Source organism: Anomaloglossus baeobatrachus, chromosome 1 (assembly GCF_048569485.1).
Source record: "Anomaloglossus baeobatrachus isolate aAnoBae1 chromosome 1, aAnoBae1.hap1, whole genome shotgun sequence".
Classification (NCBI taxonomy): domain Eukaryota; kingdom Metazoa; phylum Chordata; class Amphibia; order Anura; family Aromobatidae; genus Anomaloglossus; species Anomaloglossus baeobatrachus.
In genome coordinates this window covers 480,833,687-480,854,639 of record NC_134353.1, presented here as the reverse complement: position 1 = coordinate 480,854,639, position 20,953 = coordinate 480,833,687, and the positions used below count along the sequence as shown (strand labels likewise).

Here is a 20,953-nt window from a genome sequence, read left to right as displayed (position 1 = left end):
ACTGTGCGACGCTGCAGGATCTGTTCTCTGTTCCCTGCACGGCACGCAGCGTGTGATGAGGGCAATCTGAACACGGGCCTCCCGGAGCTCCGTCAACAGGTCAGATTGCTCTCATCACTGACCGGCCAGCAAGGACGCCCTGAGCCAGGCGGGCCGGTCACAGAGAGTAGGCGGGCCGGATGTGGCCCGCGGGCCGCCCTTTGCCCAGGTCTGCACTACACAGTTTTGCATAAAGTATTCAATCCTTATCTGTATACAGCAATCACAAAAGGCAGAGATAGTAATAAAATGTGTCTGCCTTTTGAGATTAGCTCATGGATTCTGCAGCGGTTCACTCTGCAAAGACATTCCAAAAATGTCCTTGCAGCGTCATATGCAGACAGCTTTGTCATTTTAAAAAACAGTGGTCGACTAGTTAAGTAACACAAGTACCAAAAATACCAGACCTACCTCCAGTGCCTCTTTGGTAATAGGATACTTCTCCAAGCTGGAGATCACTTCTAACACAGCCACCATGTTAAGTATCTGAGGAGAGAAATTCTGAAATCAATCCATGGATTTTACAAATCAAAAAGCAGTAGTGTTTCAAATCTAATGCAAGTGATGAGGAAATTCAGTGCCTGATGACTAGTCTAACCATTGCTCGTACTGACTGTTATAAGACAAAGAAGGCATTACTCAGAAAATGGTTACTCATTCTTATATAGTTAATTGCAACATCAATGTTAATGGCAAAATCAACAATAACCCCTGACCCTGTCCGGGCTGGTGACATAGCCACTGTGAGAGATAAGTGGCTGAGCTTATGTAGCCTGTTCCATTCAGGAAGAGTATTCAGTTTTTGAAACGGCCATAAACGTTTTTGGAGACGTGTGCCATACAAGACAGGAGTCAGAAAACCCTATTCTAAAGACTTAAGGCAGGTATCAGAGGACGGACCCACATCTTTCACGTTTTCAATGTGTATCGGGTGGCAATGCCAAAATAAATGACTAAAATGGGAATACCCCTCTGTGAAGGTTTGTAAAAAAAGATGTTAAGTTTTCTACTCTAATAAGTAAGCTAGCTACGTAGATCTTTACACTTTCCCATTCAGTTTTTTCAGACCACAAGAAGCAGCCATATTGGATGTCACCATTGAATTTAGCATCTCAGGAAATCATTCTGTTTGTACCAAGTAGTGTGCTTTCAATGTGTGAACGAGATGAGGTAACGATTATGGGGGGGGGGGATGTCTAAATCTTTAGTTTCTTACCACCAGACCTAAGGTTGGCTGAGTTGAGGCAAAAATTATACATGACACCACACAAACATGGCAGTTTATCATCATTTATTGGCCTTCAGCTCAATGTCAAGCCATAGCGACTTGATGGATGAACGCTCTGTAGGAAGATCGATTTTGTGCAAGCTAGATTGGTTTACCAGGGTCTTCTCTACCATTTTCTTCATTGTAGCAAGCCATTGGGTTGCTGGTCTTACTCTTCGCCTTGTTCCTTCTATTCTTCCGACCATGATTTCTTTCTCCAGTGACTGTTCTCTTTGTATGATGTGTCCAAAGTAGGCAAGTCGTAGCTTGGTGATTTTTACTTCGAGTGACATGTCTGGCATGATTTGTTCCAAAATCGATTTGTTTGTTCTTCTTGCCATCCACAGTATTGATAAGATTATTCTCTAGCACCACATTTCAAAGGTACAGTGGAACCTTGGTTTACGAGAACAATCCGTTCTGGGAGTGTGCTTGTTAACCAAGTTACTTGTTCAGAAAAGCAAGATTTCCCATAGGAAATCATTGCAATGCAGACAATTCGTTCCACAACTTGTTAAAATGTCCCATCCTGGTGCCCTATTGTGCCATTCCACACACGCACAAACACGCACAAACACGTTATGCTCACCTTACCTTCCGTTCCCTCGCCGGTCTCCTGGAACTTGCAGTTCGCCCGTACAAGACGTGTATCAGGTAACCAAGGCGACCGATGCCGGACCTTCAGCTCCCAGCACGCTGACGTCAAAGGCAGGAGCCGCTTGCCTCTGATTGGCCAGCGCGCTGCCTTTGAGTAGCGCCTGACAGGGGAAGTTCCTTTCTCGTCGCGATGGTTACCAGATACACATCCTGTGGAGGGAGGACCTTCCCCTGTTAGCCGCTACTCAAAGGCAGCGCACTGGCCAATCAGAGGCAAGCGGCTCCTGCCTTTGACGTCAGCACGCTGGGAGCTGAAGGTCCGGCATCGGTCGCCTTGGTTACCTGATACATGCAAGTTCCAGGAAGCCGGCGAGGGAACGGAAGGTAAAGTGAGCATAATATGTGTGCGTGCATGTTTGTGTGGACTGCAAGAGCGGGTAAGAGAGCGGTGGATGTATGGAACCGGAAGTGTGTGCGGTGAGTATTTTGCTCGTACAGCAAGGCTTTCTCGTAAACAGAGTTACAAATTTACAGAAAGCTTTGCTCGTTAGGCGAAATACTCGCTAACTGGGTTACTCATTAAGCGAGGTTCCACTGTATTAATTCTTCATTGGTTTTGTTATTTGTTACTTTATCGTCCACTTTAACGCAGTAGAGATTCTGACCAAAAGGGACAAAATCTGGTGATATGCTGGACAGGCTCATGTGCTGAATACTATTAGTGTTATAGCAAGTATATTTAAGTTCTACAATTTTCAATCACACAACTTTAAAGCTTTCTGCTAAGAATAATTAGGAAATAAACATTTTACAACTGTATACCAGGAATAAGGCTTCTTTACCCTTATACTCGTTTAATGTCTATTTAAAAGCTTAAAAGGGAACACTGGAGTTTCAGAGAAAATAAACATTAAAGATCTGTTTGGGAACCATAGCCAAAGACCAAATAAGTCCAATAGTGCCCAGCAAGCTCTACACAGCCAGAGGTGACTGACAGGTCTATCGCTACATGGATGAGGGAGAACTGTCAATCACTTGCAGTAGCTTTGGGTAGAGCCTCACAAGTCTGGTCTTTGGCTATGTTCTTCAGCGGGATCGTTAAAAGTCTATTTACTTTAACCCCTTCACGACCCATAACGGATATATCCGTCATGGATCGTGTGAGGTTAATCTCCGCCCCCTGCCGTAAGCAGGTCGCAGCAATCCGCGCACATATCAGCTGTTTTTAAACAGCTGACATGTGCGCCTGCAAGTTACAAGTGGAATTGCTTCCACCTGCAACTTTTAACCCCTTACATCTCGCTGTTAAAGTCTGGCAGCGAGATGTATTTGGGCGCAGCCATTACTTTCACTTACTGCCGCCCCCACCGGAAGTCACGTGCGTGATCACGTGACTTTCGGTGGTTGCCATGGTAGCACAGGGTCATGTGATAATGCCTGTAGATAACATGAGTCACTTTCGGTTTCACTCGGCCCGAAGCAGAAAGTGAGCATATCTGCTGTTTACAGCTGTGATCAGCAAATAGGGCAGAGCGATCGGACTATTGATCCATATAGCCCCCTAGGGGGACTAGTAAAATAATATATATATATATATATATATATATATATATATATATATATATATATATATATATATATATATATATATATATATATAAAAAAAAGTAAAAAGTTTAAAAAAAATAAATAAAAACCTTTAAATGTTCAAATTACCCCCCTTTCACCCCATTGAAAATGAAAGGGTTTAAAAAAAATAACACAAAACACATTTGGTATCGCCACGTTCAGAAATGGCCTATCAAACTATAAAATCAATTAATCTGATTGTTAAATGGCGTAGTGGCAAAAAAATTCCAAACGCCAAAATTACATTTTTTGGTCATTGCAAGTTTTACGCAAAATGCAATAACAGGTGATCAAAACGTAGCATCTGCGCAAAAATGGTACCGTTAAAAATGTCAGCTCGAGACGCAAAAAATAAGCAGTCACTGAGCCATAGATCCCAAAAAATGAGAATGCAACGGGTTTCGGAAAATGGCGCAAAACGTACGCCACTTTTATTGGACAAGCTTGCGAATTTTTTTTAACCCCTTAGATACAAGTAAACCAATTCATGTTTGGTGTATACAAAAATCGCACTGGCCTCAGGCATCACGACGGCACATCAGTTTTACCATATAGTGAAGATGGTGAATAAAATATCCCAAAAACTATTGTGCGATCACACGTTTTTTTTTTTTTCAGTTTTTCCACACTTGGAATATTTTTGCTGTTTTCCAGTACACCATATGGTAAAACTTATGGTTTCATTTAAAAGTACAACTTGTCTCGCAAAAAACAAGCCCTCATATGGCAAGATTGACGGAAAAATAAAAAAAGTTACGGCTCTCGGAAGAAGGGGAGCAAAGAAAAAAAAAATGAATATTCCATGCGAGAAATTGCCAAGAAACTTAAGATTTCCTACAACTGTGTGTACTACTCCCTTCAGATGGATCTTTGTGCTCCTTCTGAAGCCTGGGTGCATGACGAGTCCTACGTCATGCACACAGGCCGGCACTCAGGTCCTGCGCAGGCGCACTTTGATCTGCCCTGAGTAGGACAGATCAAAGTATTGTACTGCGCATAAGCGATGACCTCAATGCCGGCCTGTGTGCATGACGTAGGACTTGTCATGCACTCAGGCTTCAGAAGAAGGACAAAGATGGCCAAAAGAGGAGGCGCCGCACCCGGACAACGGAGACACCCATCTGCACTGTAACGACAGTTTGGGTAAGTATTATAAAGTGATTTTTACGTTCTACACATTGGCCTGGGCTTTTATATATAGCATGTTAGAATGCTGTATATAAAAGCTTAGTTGTGGTTGCCACAGCTTATAGTAACCAAATCTGGTGACAGGTTCCCTTTAATAAGTTACCTAACGCTGGTTTAGCAGCTGCGTATCAAGTATGGAGCACGGTGAACACAAAGGTCGGAACCCGTAAGTGTGGTAGAGTTTGCCCGCAATTGACGGCTGATGCGCATGCACTAGAAGCGGTATTACTAGTACAGTACTGTATCTGCTCAGGGAAGGATGTACAGTACTCTAGAGGCCTCATGGGATGTTCGTATTGTGAAGTCTCATTTACAGGAGTTACAATTTTTGAAAATGTCGCTAGTCTTTCAAAACGCCCAGAAACCAAGTCACTCGTAATCCAAGGTTCCAATGTACAACCAATTGAAAACTACAATTCCAGGCATGTACTGTCAATTGCAAAATTACATGTTTTTATTCTATCCCCTCATGGAATACAGATATTTATGTCTCTTTTTCCATGAATGAAAAGAATATTTTACAGTTCCGGTAAGTATTTACCAAGATTAGGAGTTGCCCACTATCCACAAGATAGGGGATAAATCCTTCCAGGTAGGAGTCATTTTTGTCACGTGATAGGGGCGTGTTAGAGATGCAGCCTTACAGTCTAGCATCTTCAGAGGCATGGCAATCAAACAGGGGCGAGAATAGCAAGCAAAACCCAACCCACTTAGCTATTCAGTAGCTGCTGCCAATCAAAAAGCAGAGCATTTCTGTAACTTTACTTGCCTGTATTTCAAAAACTATACATCCAATCTGACAACTATAGGCATGTATAGAATCCGCATTATAGTGCCAGTATAGCACTGGCTTTAGGTTATATAGGAAAATCCTGCTGATTGGTGTGCTTTAACAATTGGTTATTTTCAGAGGACATTCCCTGTACTAGAGCATTCTCTGGAAGTAAATTAATAGACATCAATGTCTTTTCCAGGCAGCACAGATAAGGAAATTCAGACCTTTGGACTTTCACTTGTGTTAGTAACTGATCTTGTTAGGACCTCTGTAAGAGTCATTTCCCCAACTACACACAACCCTGTGAACAACCCTGTGAACAGACAACACAGTTAACAGCAGTGATACAAACTGTGGGAAATAGTAGATCAAGGGAAAAAAACCAAAAACAAAAAAAAACCAAAAACACGGGTCCAGGAATAATTTCTCCTCCCTACCTCCTTTGCCCATTACGGTTACGTCTGGCCACTGAGCTCCTTGTATTTCACTAGTGCAGTTATTAGCTAATAAGTCCAAATGGTTGCTACATAGATGAAAAGAACAGGCAGGGAGAAGAAATGCCATGAGGAGGGAATAGTCCCTGCCAGTGGCATCAGTACACAATGGTCAGCTATGGCCCGCTTCACACACCCGGCATTTCACCAGATGCCGGATCCGGCACGCATGCAGTACATTCATTTACAGTGGAAGCGCAACACCATGCGGACAAATGCGGTTGTGCATGAGACACAACCGCATGGTATCGCGCTTCCACTGTAAATGAAATGTACTGTACTGCATGCGTGCCGGATCCGGCGAAATGCTGGATGTGTGAAACGGGCCTATCCTTCCTTCTGTGGGAGGAATCCATGCAAAACATGCCCACCAGCAGCACCTCTACATGGTTTGAGAGGGGAACAATTACACCTCTCTGTACAGCATTTTAATATTTTAAAACACTTAATTATGAAAATGTTAAAGGGGTTTGCCACTATGTTAAATCCCTCTAATCTGAACTGCCATAGACGAGCACTTTACTAAATACCTTGCTTTCCCAAATTCTTCCAGAGCCCCTCTCTTGGTCACATGGTCTGTGACTGAGAATCCAACGTCTTCCTGTGATGTCAGGACAAAATCTCACTGAGTTGTAGACTCTGGAAGTTGATGGGTGGGCATGGCTTCATTCAGCAGAGCTCACACTGCTCCTGACACAGTTCTCCTTGTAATGTGTATTATAATGGAGGGCATACTTGTGTGTAATATATATATATTTATTACACACAGCAACACAGCGGGTATAATGAACACGTCAGCCATTTTCTAAGTAAAAACATTTTTAAGGGGGTTTTTGACATGAATTTCTCACCAGGTGTTGGTAACAACCCATCTATCCACACAGGCAAAGAAATCAAAACAGATGTCCATAATTTAAGCCCTGTGTAATGTGATATGACAGGGAAAATGTATTGAACACATTAAAAAGTGCTTTACACGCTGCGACATCGCTAAAGATAAGTCGGGTCACGGTGTTTGTGACGCACATCCGGTGTAGTTAGCGACATCGCAGCGTGTGACAGCTAGGAGCGACGATCAACGATCGCAAAAGCGTCAAAAATCGTTGATCGTTGACACGTCGCTCCTTTCCATGGTGCATGCCGCTGGTTGTTAGTCGTTCCTGCGGCAGCACACATCGCTGTGTGAGACACCGCAGGAACGACAAACATCTCCTTACCTGCGTCCACCGGCAATGAGGAAGGAGGAGGTGGGCGGGATATTCCGCCCACTCATCTCCGCCCCTCCATTTTTATTGGACGGCTGCCGTGTGACGTCACTAATGCCGCACGAACCACCCCCTTAGAAAGGAGGTGGTTTGCTGGCCAGAGCGACGTCGCAGGGAAGGTAAGTCCGTATGACGGGTGTAAGCGATGTTGTGCGCCACGGGCAGCGATTTTCCCGTGATGCACAACTGACGGGTGCAGGTACGCTCGCTAGAAATCGATATTGCAGTGTGTAAAGTGCCCTTAAGAATGCTGCAAAAAGCCAAAGTCATGACACTAGTTGAAATCTGTTAGAAAGCAATCATGCCTGCCACTTACTGAAAAATAATTTCAGCTGGTTCAACTGATGGCCTATAAAAAAGGTAAAGGTATATCATTACTAAGGTGCCACACAAGAAACATCTCATGAGGATTAAAACCAGTGAGCCGTCTCAACCTTTGCAACCTTATTGTAGTAAAACATACTGATGGCATTGGTTACAAAATATCTAAACTACTGAAGGTTGAAGCGCTGCTTGGGCTGTAATCCGAAAGTGGAAAGAACATAATTTCATCATAAACCTGCCACAACCAGATACTCGCCACAAGATTTCAGATAGAAGAGTGAAAAGACTCAGAAGAGTCAAGGACCAGGAACCAAGGAGCACCTGTGGAGAGCTACAAAAACCTGGAATCAGCAGGTACAATTGTTTCAAAGAAAACAATGCACTCAACCTCCTTGACCTGTATACATGCTCACCACACAAAACTCAATTGCTGAACAAACAGCATGTTCAAGTGTGTTTAACCCCTTCACGACCCATGACATACCAGTAAGTCATAGGTTATGTCTGCCCCTTAAATTCAGGCTTGCTTGACAATCCTGCATGTTTCTCCACGCATACAGCGAACAGGACTAGGTGGATCACAGTTACACCCATGCCTGGTAACTAGTTAACCCTTTCACCCCAGGGGCGTTTTTTTATTTTTATCGTTTGTTTTTTGCTCCCCTTCTGAGAGCTGTAACTTTTTTACTTTTCCGGCAATCTTGCCATATGACTTTTTGCAGGACGAGTTGTACTTTTAAATGAAACCATCATTTTTAAACATATAATGTACTGGAAAACAAGGAAAAAAATTTCAAGTGCGGGAAAAACTGCAAAAAAAAGCGCAACTGCACGATGGCTTTGGAGGTATTGTATTCACGGTGTTCACTATATAGGAAAACTGATGTGTCCGTGTGATTGCTCAGGTTGGTACGAATTTGTAGACCCCAAATATGTAAAGGTTTACTTTTATCTAAAGGAGAAAAAAACAAAACAATTCAGAAGTCTGTCCAAAAAATTGTTATCAAGCTGACGTTTTTATCGGTACTATTTTTGCATAGATTATACATTTTGATTGCCTTTTATTGCATTTTGCCAAGACCAAAAATGTAATTTTGGAGTTTGGAATTTTATTTTTGCCTTAACACCATTTATCGATTAGATTAACTGATGACTCCTGTAGCTATCATGAGTCAGTTCCTCTTACAGCTGGCAGAGGGCAGTGTAAATTTTTTTTTTTAAAATAAAACCATTAAAAATTAAAGGGTTACATTTTTTTTTTTTTAAAAAAAAAATATACATACATATTTGGTATCTGGTTCAGAAATGCCCGATCTAGCAAAATATAAAATCAATTAATCTGATTGGTAAACGGCATAGCATTTTTTTAATGCTACGCCGTTTACTTTTGCAGTGACCAAAAAACGTAATTTTGGAATTTTTTTAAATATTTTTTTTTAAATGTTTTTACTAGTGCCGATAGGGGACTTGAAGCCAATGCACTGCGATCACTTCTGCTGTTCAGAGCGATGCTTCAACCAGCGTTCAAATTAAATTATATATATATATATATATATATATATATATATATATATATATATATATATATATATATATATATATATATATATATATATATATATATATATATATATATATATATATATATATATATATACACACACACACACACACACACACACACACACATACACACACACATACATAACAATCCATAAAAATCTAAAACCAGAATTGTGTTTTTGGTTGCCACAACATTGCAATAATATATGTCAAAAGAGGTGATCAAAGCATCGCCTCTGCCCAAAAATTGAATTGCCCTGGATACTGAAAAAGAAGAATATTATGGGCTTTGGAAAATAGTGCCAAAAGCGCCATTGTGGGGTTTTTTTTACAATTTAAAAAAAACTTTCAAGACTTAAACTATACATGTTTGGTATCTACAAAACTGTACTGATTGACACTGCGAGGTCAGTTTTACCATATAGTGAACATGGTGAATAAGAGAACAAAAACAAATCGTGGAATTGCACTTTTTTTTGCAATTTCACCCCCCTCTCTGCTTTGCAGTACAACATGGGGCAGAATAAATGGTGTCATCTCAAAAGGTACAAGTCGTTGCACACAAAAAAACAAAAACAAAAAAAACAACACAAGCCCTTACATGGCTATATTCACAGACAAAAAAAAACAACCTATGGCTGTTGGATAAAGGGGGAAGAAAAAAAAAAAAAAAAAAATGAATCGCCAGATGATCAAGGGGTTAAAGTTTGCTTAAGTACATTTAGAGAAGCCTGTGAAATATTGGGAAAAAGTCTGGTCAGATGAGACCAAAATTTGACTCTTTGGATGCCAAAATATATGCCATGTTTGGAGGCCAAAAGGCACTGCATATCACCCCAAAACACCATACCAACCGTGAAGTTTGGAGGTGACAACATCATGGTGTGTTTGGATGTTTTTCAGTACACGGCACTAGCAAACTTCATAAAATTGAAGGACAAACTATATACAAAAAGAGGTGAATGACCACAAAAATTAAATGCAAAAAAACCCCCCAAAACACTAATTTTATTGATACAGAAATGTTTAAAAAGAAATAAAGAGCAGGAATGTGAGTGCGTATGGGAGAGATCAGAACAGCATGTGTGCTCCTACAAACGCCATTCCAAATTAAGAGATCAAACATGCAGAGGGCAAAAAGTACAAATGGGACAGCTTATTCTGAGCTTACTGGAGAGTAGGTACCCTTTAATGATCAAGAACAGATAATGGTATATTAAACATCCGAATAAGTGGAGAAGATCTTTTGCGCTGGGATTTCAATCATATGACCACAGCTTTAATAGCAAGTTGCGATATTAGTGACTAGCAACTTGCACCCAACTTTCCCTGTAGTCCAGAGCACGCCAAGTATTCCGTACTCAAGTTACATTGAAGTCCTTCAAGACTATGATTATACACTGCAAGGACAATGCAAGCACCCCAAGGAGTACATGGTGGACAGGTTTAGAGCCAATGCAGCATGTCAAGAGTGGAATCAACATGTTACTTCAATAGATCAAAATTATATCGCTAGTAATAACCACACAGTGTAGCTTTCATTGCTGTGAGCAACAAAGATTCGATAAATTGAGTCTGATGCACTAGGGAGAGGATGTAACCAATGTAGGAAAGTTACCTGCAGATATATCCGCAGGTACATTATCCGCAGCTGCTCCCTGGAATCCGCAGCTACAATAGCCACGGGATTCCAGCAAAATATCTGCAGTAAAGCTGTGGACATTCATGAGACTTACCTGCGAAAGTCCCGACCTCTATCTCCGTAGTGGAGGGCCGGGAATTGCGCAGATATTTCCGCAGGAATAATTGACATGCAGTTATGTACGGCTGCGAGACATCCGCAGCATTTTCCGCAGCCGCACATACTGCAGCATGGACACAGCACTCCCCATGTCCCATAGGATAACATGGGGAGTGACTATACTTGCTAAAACCTGCGGATTTATCTAGAAAATATAGACAAAGCTGCAGGTTTTCCGCAGCAAAATCAGCGGGTACATTGTCCCGTGGGCACATAGCCTTAGTGATTAAACTGACAACTTAAAGCAGAGCTGGGCAAAGGGCAACACAAGGACCACACCAAGCCCTCTGACTGTTCTCAGTTCAGCCTGTGGACAGAGACTGGCCACGGGCTGAAAATAGTGGCCCACAGGCACCACCACCACCCAATCTCAACCCTATCCGCATCCTCAGGATGCTGACAAAGTGAGAACATTTGTTGAAGACGTTTCCACCGGCACCTTCTTTCACCAAACAGGGCGAGAGAGCAGACGCGATGACATCAAAGTATCACGCCTACTGTACGGAGAGTCCATGCACATGAGACAGGAGCAGAGCGCTCGGGTAAGGCTGTGTGCACACGTTGCGTTTTTTACCGCGGAAACGCTGCGTTTAGAACCGCAGCGTTTCAGTGGCAAATTGCATGCGTTCAGCTTTCCCAGCAAAGTGTATGAGAAAGCCGAAAAATCAGTGCACACGCTGCGTTTCTAAACGCAGCGTTTTGGATGCCAAAAATCGGTGCGAAAAGAAAAGCAGCATGTCACTTCTTTTGTGCGGTGTGGCTGCGTTCTCTCCCCCATTGAATCAATGATGTGGGGTCAGAACGCAGCTACACCGCAGTGAGCTGCTTTTTTGTTGCAGTCCGCGGGCTTTGTCGGCATACAGAACGCAGGCATTTACCTGCAAGTGAGGTCAAGAGGTTTCCTGTTGACCTCACTTCCTGGCAAAGTCCTGGAAAGCCCCCGGTGTCGCCAAAGTGCCCGCCCCGACCCCTGACCCCCCTCCCGAAAATCCAACATGGCCGCGCGCACAGTAGCGCACCGGCCGCCCTGCTCCTATGATTTGTCGCATGTGCCTTGAGACATGCAACAGAAAAATGCCTCCCAGGCCACCCCCCTATTCCCCCCGGTATTCCCCCTTACCTGTCCAGTCGCAGCGCTGATCCCCCGCGGCCCCCTCCTCCTTCACAGTGCACGCTGGCCGGTCACATGTGCAGAGCAGCTGACAGCCAGCACTGTGTTCAGAGAGCTGTGCTGGCTGCTCGGCACTCTGCAGCTGTGACCCGGGGAGAGTGGGTGCAGATTTTTGGCACCCACTCTCCTCAAATGGAGGGTCTGCCCTCCTAGAAAATGGGGGATACGTTCCCTGAACGTGCCCCCATATTCTAAAAGGTCCAGAGGCGACGTGGGACGTCCAAATGGATTTCTGCGGACCCATTTTTTTCAAATTTTTTGATTAAATTGGAGAACAAGGGAATGATTTGGGGAGTGTTTTTTCTAATAAAAAATTTGTCATTTTTTTGCTTTGGTTTACTGTCAATTAGTTATGTCTGGTATCTGATAGACGCCGTGACATCACTAATTGCTGGGCTTGATGCCAGGTGACATTACACATCTGGTATCAACCCCATTTATTACCCAGTTTGCCAACGCACCAGGGCGCGGGATGAGTTGGGGCGAAGCGCCAGGATTGGCGCATCTAATCGATGCGCCACTTCGGGGCCGCTGCGGCCTGCTATTTTTAGGCTGGGAAGAGTCCAATAACCATGGCTCTTCCCACCCTGAGAATACCAGACCCCAGCTGTCAGCTTCACCTTGGCTGGTGATCTAATTTGGGGGGACCCCACGTTATTTTTTTAATTCTTTATTTATAAATAAAAAAAAAAAAAAGCCTGGGGAGCCCTCCAAATTGATCACCAGCCAAGATGAAGCTGCCAGCTGTGGTTTGCAGGCTACAGCTGTCTGCTTTACCCTGACTGGCTATCAAAAATAGGGGGGACCCCACGCCATTTTTTATTTTTTTTTTGATAAATACTAAGCTAGGCACCCTTTAGTGCCACATGAAAGGTACTAAAGGTGCCAGCTTAGAATATGCAGGCGGGGGTGGGACGTTATATATATTTGACATCCATTCATCCATTGACGCTTTTTAGGCTGTGTGCCCACAATCAGGGTTTGCAGCGTTATGGGTGCTGAGTGTTTTCCCTGCGTCCATAACGCTGCGTTGTGCAGTAGAAGCACAGTGGAAGGATTTTTGGAGATCCCAAGCCCACTGGGCTTCTTTTCTCCGCAGCATAAACTGACCGGTGGCGTGGCTTCCCGAGCCTCAGCATGTCAATTTATGCTGCGGAGACGAGAGTGTTCTCTGCAGGTAGCATAGAGCTCCACAGCAGCCTGAACCCAAATCGTGGGCATGGGCAGCTGCAGGAAGGCCGACACTGTGTACTAGACGCCGTGTCGCTGGATCATGGCCACATAGCCTTAGGCCTCTTTCACACGTCAGTGATTCTGGTACGTTTGTGCTTTTTTTTTTTTAAACATACCAGAATCACTGACATACGCAGACCCATTATAATGAATGGGTCTGCTCACACGTCAGTGATTTTTCACTGCACGTGTCTCCATGCGGCGTACCCGCGTGTGCGTGATTGCCGCACGGAGACATGTCCATTTTTTTCTGGCATCACTGATGTTCCACGGACCACGCAGTGGTGTGGTCCGTGAAACACGTGCCAGAAAAAAACGTGCTTTTAAAATAAAAATCATTTTAACTCACCCGGCGTCCAGCGATGTCCTCTCCAGCCCGTGCAGCTTGCTGCTTCTGAGCCGGCTCATTATGGTCGCGCATATTCATGATGCGCGACACAGCCGACCCGGAAGCAGCTGCTGCGGGGGTCAGCACCAGCCGGATGCTGCACCGCGGGAGCGATCAGCACCATGGAGAGCGGGAGCGGGCACAGGTGAGATGATTACTGAGTGCAATCACGGGCCACGGAGAACGGAGCCCGGATTGCACTTAGACAACCCACGTGTGCCGTGATTCACGGCACACGGAGGGACATGTGCATGTTTTACACGCCAGTGAAAAACGTCTGTTTTTCACTGACGTGTGAAACGGGCCTAAAAGTGAGAATATTGTTGCTACAGCAACATTTTGGGGGAAGTAGCTGTGGATTCAAAATGCTTAATATACTCCTGAATAATATCCTTGAGGGGTGCAGATTCCAAAATGGGGTCACTTGTGGGGGTTTTCTGACGTATAGGTACCCAAGGGGCCCTGCTAATGTGACATAGTGCGCGAAGTTTAATTCAACTTTTCCAAAATTCAAATGGTGCTCCTTCCATTCCAAGCCCTCCCATTTAGCCAAACAGAGTGTGGAGAAGGAAATGACATCACAGGGTTTTTTTTTCCAAAGATCTGTGTTCAACCAACTTTATTAACACTGACAAGTCTTAAAAAAATGCACCTAAAAAAACGCATGAAAACCGCATGCGTTTGATGCGTTTTTCTCAAAAAGCATTGTTTACAATTCTCCCCTCTGCCAGAGGGTGCGTTTTTTTCCGCGCTGAAAAAAAAAGCAACGTGTGCACATAGCCTTATGGGAGCAAGGAGAGTATGTGGGGTTTTCTTCATATGGGTTTGGTACTTTTGTATACATATAGGAGGCTATACAGGGACTCACTATATAGGGGGGAACTGTATATAGCTGACTATGTGGGTGCAAAAACTATAAAAAGGATTATGTGGGGCTCACACTGTATATAGGAGGCAAACACTATACAGGAAGCTATGTGGAGGCTCACACTATATATAGTGGCTCATACTGTGTTTAGGAGGCTATGTGGGGGCTTTGTGGGAACTCAGTGTATATAGGAGCTATGTGGGGTCTCGTACTGTATTTAGGCTAAGTGGGGCTCATAATGCATATAGCGGGCTGGGTGCAGGCTCCTACGGTATATAGGGGGGAGGTTGGCATACTTAATTCAAGCGTTTGGTGTGACACCCCACAACAGTCAGTGTCATGTGGCCCCTTTTTCATACATCAGGTTATGCCCTGTTCTCATCCGATCATATGAAATCCAGTACACATACTTTAACCATATATAATTCTGAAAAAAACAAAATAAAATTGTATGTTATAAACAGAGCAGAGATGGATGCAAAATGAAAACAAAGTGATTACATTTTCAATAGATCAATAAAAAAAAAAAAAACCCAAACAGATCTGTACAGGAACGTTTTGTTTAATTTGTAATGGATCTGTTTTTTCCTAGAGACTGTCCACATCTAGTGCTCTAAATTTGCACTGTGTAGCACTCCCTTCTCAGCAAGTGATGGATTCGACTTGAAAGAAGTTAATCCATTTCCACTTAGGCTACATTTACACTTCCGTTTTAAATCGTCAGGTCCGTCGTCTTTTAGATGTCAACGAATGTGTTATTTCACAGGATTCCATTCACAGGACTCCTGTGAAAAAAACTGATCTGTCGCAACAGTTATATCCATTGTGCGTCCGTTTTTTGACGGATTTCTCTGTGTTTGGGACAGTCCAGTGGGTGTGCCAAACATGCTGGGCATGCTCAGTAGAGCATGCCGGAATCCAGCACTGGATTCCATCGTGTGACTGATTACGGCGGAATCCAGCACCATAGACATCCATTATATGGTCTTGCCGGATTGCCACGGACACCTGCCGCTCCAAAAAAACTTTACATTCTGCATTCCTACCGCCCGCCGGTTAGTCAGTAAACGACTGATCCATCACACGGCGGATGCAACACAAGGCCATCCGTCCTTAATACAAGTCTATGGAGAAAAAACTGATTCCTGCAAAATATTTTGCAGGATACTCTAATTCCTCAAGGCGACGGATTGTGACTGATGCAAAAACAATGGAAGTGTGAATGTAGCCTTAAGGTACCGTCACACTAAGCAACATCGCTAGCAACATCGCTGCTGAGGCAAGACTTTTGTGACGTAGCAGCGATGTTGCTGTGTGTGACATCCAGCAACAACCTGGCCCCTGCTGTGAGGTCGCCGGTTGTTGCTGAATGTCCTGGGCCATTTTTTAGTTGTTGCTCTCCCGCTGTGAAGCACAGATCGCTGTGTGTGACAGCGACAGAGCAACAACTGAATGTGCAGGCAGCAGGAGCCGGCTTCTGCGGACGCAGGTAACCAATGTAAACATCGGGTAACCAAGAAGCCCTTTCCTTTGTAATTAACCCGATGTGTACTCTGGCTAGTAGTGCAGGGAGCCAGCGCTATGCGGTGTGCACTGGTAACCAAGGTAAATATCGGGACAGCTCACCAGCAACCCGTGTAGCGACACTCCAGCGATCCCTGCTAGGTCAGGTTGCTGGTGGGATCGCTGGAGCGTCGCTTAGTGTGACAGTACCTTAAGTCTTGAACAAAGGGCAAATCAGTAGGGGTTGTCCAGGTAGTGAACAACGCCTTTAAAAAGGTATTCTGAAGTTTATAAGTTATCCCCTATCCCATGATTGGTGGATAACATCCCAGTCATTGAAGGTCCAACTGCTGGGACCTACCAATGGAAGAACACAGGTTCTGTAGATCCCCATGTGAATGGAATGGTGGTCAATCATACGCTGTGCCATGCCATTTCTTCTTATAAAGCCTGCTGGACCAGCTGAACGCAGCACTTGACTTTCTCAGGCAGTCTGACTGAGAATGAGTGGAGCATCAGTTCGCATGATTGCCCATCGTTCCGTTCACATGCAGAATGATCACAGCCAAGTTCTGTACCTGTGCAAATCGCAACCAAAAATCCAAACAGGTTTAGAATTTTGTGACCAACTTACCAAATGATATTGCATTGCAGGTTGCACAACTATTAAAGGGAATGAGTCATCAGAAAATGACCTACCGTTAACTTTTTTTTTTTAATTTTAAAAAGGGTTTTCATAAAAATCTATTTAAAAAATAAAAAAATAAAATATTTGGACTTACAATTTGCATCCTGGTCCTGGGGTTTATTCTAGACTCCCAACTCTTGTTCTTTCAGGAAACATGCTATATTGAAGCCTCTAATCAACTTGTGCAAAGGCAACTGGGAAGGGAGGGGAGCCGGGTCAGCTATGACTTTGGCCGTCGAGATTGGTAGAAGCTGAGTTATCAATGGTGTATAAAGGTGTTACCTTTATTGTATCTCTGCCTCTTGATAAGTAGACTTCTGAATGATCATAAAAAGGAGAACAGCCATGTCAGTAGGGATGAGGGGTTCTCTTTAATTTAGGTAACTTGAAGATGCAAACCCCCCCCCCCACACCCAAAAAAATAAAAAAAAAATAAAAAAAGTGTGTACAGAAAGGGACCAAACTGATTGAAGAATTAAAACACTTGTTCTGCGACTGAGCTGTGGTATTTCCCTGTACTACCCATAGGCTAATCTCCGAAAAGGATGGGGTTAATCCTGCGCAGGACACTACCTTCAGTCTGTTTACAGTTCAGACCTGCCATCCCATCATGCCCAGGGTCAGTCCTCTATAAATAGGGAGCTGAAAGCTATTCATAGGCACGCTTGTCAGGACAGCGATCAGGTTATAAGTGATTAGCACACAGGGCAGTGGCGCTTGTGATGGCCAGATCAGCTGCAAACGTGCAGTGCTGCAGTCACACAAACTTTGGGGTGTCCCGATCACAAAGTGCCAAGACACGGAAACCGTAACAAAAAATGCCACCTAGCAAATCCGCATGTAACATCTGCAAATGTTCTCTTCAGGAGGACAGCCACCTGCCATACAGCTGGGCATTGTATCGGCTCATTTACATAAGGCAAACCTTTTATTAAGTGACGGATAAAATCTTCAATGAACCCCAAAAGTGACAGTGTACAAATCTGTTCTAAAGGAACAGTTCCATACATCATACTCATCAAGTCCACTGAGAAGACTATAAAGAGGGCATATGAGTCAATGAAGATTGAGAAGACCCCTTGTGCCACTCTGGGCTAATGATGAATTGTCAACAAGGAGTTACCAGGTAGGGGGTGTGCTCCTATAAACACTGTCCAATCAGTGCAGAGCGCCAGCCTATGCAGGAACGCACCCACTTGCCTACGGGGAATAGCAACAAGAGGACAGGTCTGCTTTATAACCAAATCCAGAAGTATGACAACATGTGCCAGTGTATGGAGCAGGCTGGAAGCTGAACCCTTTCTACACACTGCAGATGTCGGCTGTGTAAAACAACCTGCATCCAGCTCTGTCAGCAGCGATTGGAGCTAGCTCTGATTACTGTTTAATCCCGTAAATGAAACTTAAAATATCTTACGGTAAGTATTTTAGGAAAAAAAACAAAACGTGTAGGCCGGTTTTGAGCAACAATCGCAACCCATGGCTGCCATCTTGGTACTCATGTGAAGCCCAGACATTTGTTCGTGATCAGTGTGCTGTATTTTTTCTTTTTTAATCAACTATATTTTCAACATATTATTCTATGTCCATATTCTGGTCATAAAAAAAAAAAAAAAGTGCACCCGACAAATATGAGGCTGCTGGTAAGCTCCAAAGAGCACAGCCAGGGGACCTTAATCAGTTAGCAGACCTCCCTATGTGGGCCTAGCTGAGGTGTAATGAAGCCACTCCTCAGCGTCATCTGGACAGTGAGCACAAGCCAGTTTTACTGCGGAATAACTAATATATATATATATATATATATATATATATATAAATATAAATATATATATATATATATATATATATATATATATATATATATATATATATATATATATATATATATATATATATATATATATATATATATATATATAATATTATATAAAGGTCACTTGCACACAAGCCTTATATTATTTTTCATCCCATTAATATGTGTTACAACAAATTACACCACTCACAAAAGTTAGGGATATTTGGCTTTCAGGTGAAACTTCTGGATGATCGTAAAATGCCCTCTAACCTTTTCAGGTGATCTTAACGTGACCTTCTCTAACCTTTTGAGTGCACACGTCCAAGGCTGTGTGCGCGCTCTGCACCGCACACAAAAGGTCCGCTTTAGAGCGCATTTGAAAGCAAAATTCTGAAGCGCCTGGTGCCTGCAGAATTCGTGCGCTCTGAATGCGGCCTCTCCCTACAGACAGCATGCAAAGCGCACGAAAGTAGTGACATGTCACTTCTTAGAACGCACGCTTCGGGCAGCAGCCGAATAGTTGCATTCTAATACGCCACGTGCGCACGTGTCATGCGCAATCTTCATAGATTGGGGTCGCAGGACGCATGGTTACGCTGTGGTGCAGAACGCAGCGTAACTGCATGCAATACGCACACGTGTGCACATAGCCTAACTGTTCAATGTTTCAGTACTTTTTGCAGAACTTGCTGTTTTCCAACAAGGAGCTTAACGACAAAATTCACAACAGGTGTTTGAACCCCAAAATGTATTGGGCGATTCATGGATCAATTACAATTGGTATTTAAACAGTCCTCATTATGTTGTTCAAACTTTTATATCATGAGACCAAGACCACACCTAACAACTTATTAACATTACATCGCCATTGTGAAGCTTCAAGCAGGACGTTCTCAGACAGAAGTGCCACTGAGCTTAGAGTGTCAGAAGGTAGCAACAGAGATACAGAGAGACTGGAAGAGTCACAGAAAGGCATAGAAGTGGACATCATTTAGCCACATCCCACACTGATAACTGCTTCATTGTGAACAATTTCCTTTGGAATCGGATTATGACTGCCACACAACTCATGGCTATTTAAGGGAAGTGAGACCATTTGTCATAAGTCATGTCAGACCATTTGAAACAGTTTACATCAGCATGGTCTGCGTACTAGATGGCCTGCAAGGGTACCTGACCACACACCACGAGGCACAGGTGTCTTGTATGGGCCAGGGAACATCAAAGCTGGACAAGGGGCCAATGTGCCTCAGTGCTGTTCACTGATGAAAGTTGATATCAAAGATAGCACTACGCATCAGCCACTGTTGTCACCAGAGGAGCCTTTAGTGGTGCTGGTGTTCGTGTGGGCAGGTGTGTCTAGTCAACACAGAACTGCCCTTCACTTTGTGAATGTTACAGTGACAAGCCCCTATTACGTGAATAACCAGTCAGTCATTGTGCCTCTCCCATGAACACAACCCTAACCTAATCTTCATATACGAAAATGTTCCTGCTCATCGATGTCCGATCATTAGGGAATGTTTGCTGGAGACCGGGGGGATCTGAAATGGAGTGGCGTGCACTCCCCAAGACCTGAATCCCATAGAAAACCTATGGGATCAGCTGAGTCGCAGTGTAGATGCTCGTTATTCTGTTCCCCAAAATCTCAATGACCTGAGGGCCACCATTCAAGAATAGTAGGATACCATGCCCTAGCTACTTTTGAACAAAATGAGATGTCATTGTCAATCTGTATTTGATGCTCAAGGTCACATGATGAGGAGAGAGAGAGAGAGAGAGAGTGTGAGTGATAGCCAAATATCTCTAACTTTTTGTGAGCAGGGTACGTCCGCCTCCTCAGTAACATTTCAAACTTCTATTTTTGCCCAGCTGAAACATACATGGTGCAACCTCTAGTTAAATTCATATGAATAGGATTGCTTTAGTGGCAAGCACAAGAATTTCCACAGGCCACTTTAGTACACCATTAGTCTGGAGGACCGTCACATTACTAAATTGCTGGGGGACAGCGTGTGGTGGGGAGGAGTGGTGTGAGGAGGTGGTATTACTATTTTATTAAGCACCTCGGGGCAGTTGAAAGCGGGTTGGTACAGACTAGTAGACAACCCTCTTCAATGCCCTACTGCTTAAGGAAACAGTATTGAGAAATCTTACCAAAAAGAGGTCCGTGTAGAACACTACCCTCTAGACATGTATGTATGTATGTATGTATGTATGTATGTATGTATGTATGTATGTATGTATGTATGTATGTATGTATGTATGTATGTATGTATGTATGTAATGTAATTATATAGTCAGACTTCAATTGTTCTACTGCTTAGTAGGATTATCCTGAATTTGTAAATTATTAAAACTTTTT

At 43.5% G+C, this 20,953-nt stretch overlaps 1 protein-coding gene across 2 annotated transcripts in view; it reads right to left on the bottom strand.

Annotated features, from left to right (window-relative positions):
* The window catches only part of MED26 (mediator complex subunit 26), a 126,213-nt gene that overhangs the window by 19,679 nt on the left and 85,581 nt on the right, over positions 1 to 20,953 (bottom strand). Inside the window, exons 1-2 of one of the 2 annotated variants that reach the window (XM_075338338.1) lie at positions 16,888 to 17,182; positions 451 to 525 (exon numbers count right to left, since the gene is read on the bottom strand). In XM_075338338.1, coding sequence (XP_075194453.1) covers positions 451 to 525; positions 16,888 to 16,896 — 84 coding nt within the window. In that variant the 5' untranslated portion in view covers positions 16,897 to 17,182. Of the gene's footprint in view, positions 1 to 450; positions 526 to 16,887; positions 17,183 to 20,953 lie in introns of those variants that run through there. The other variant, XM_075338346.1, reaches the window with a different exon arrangement.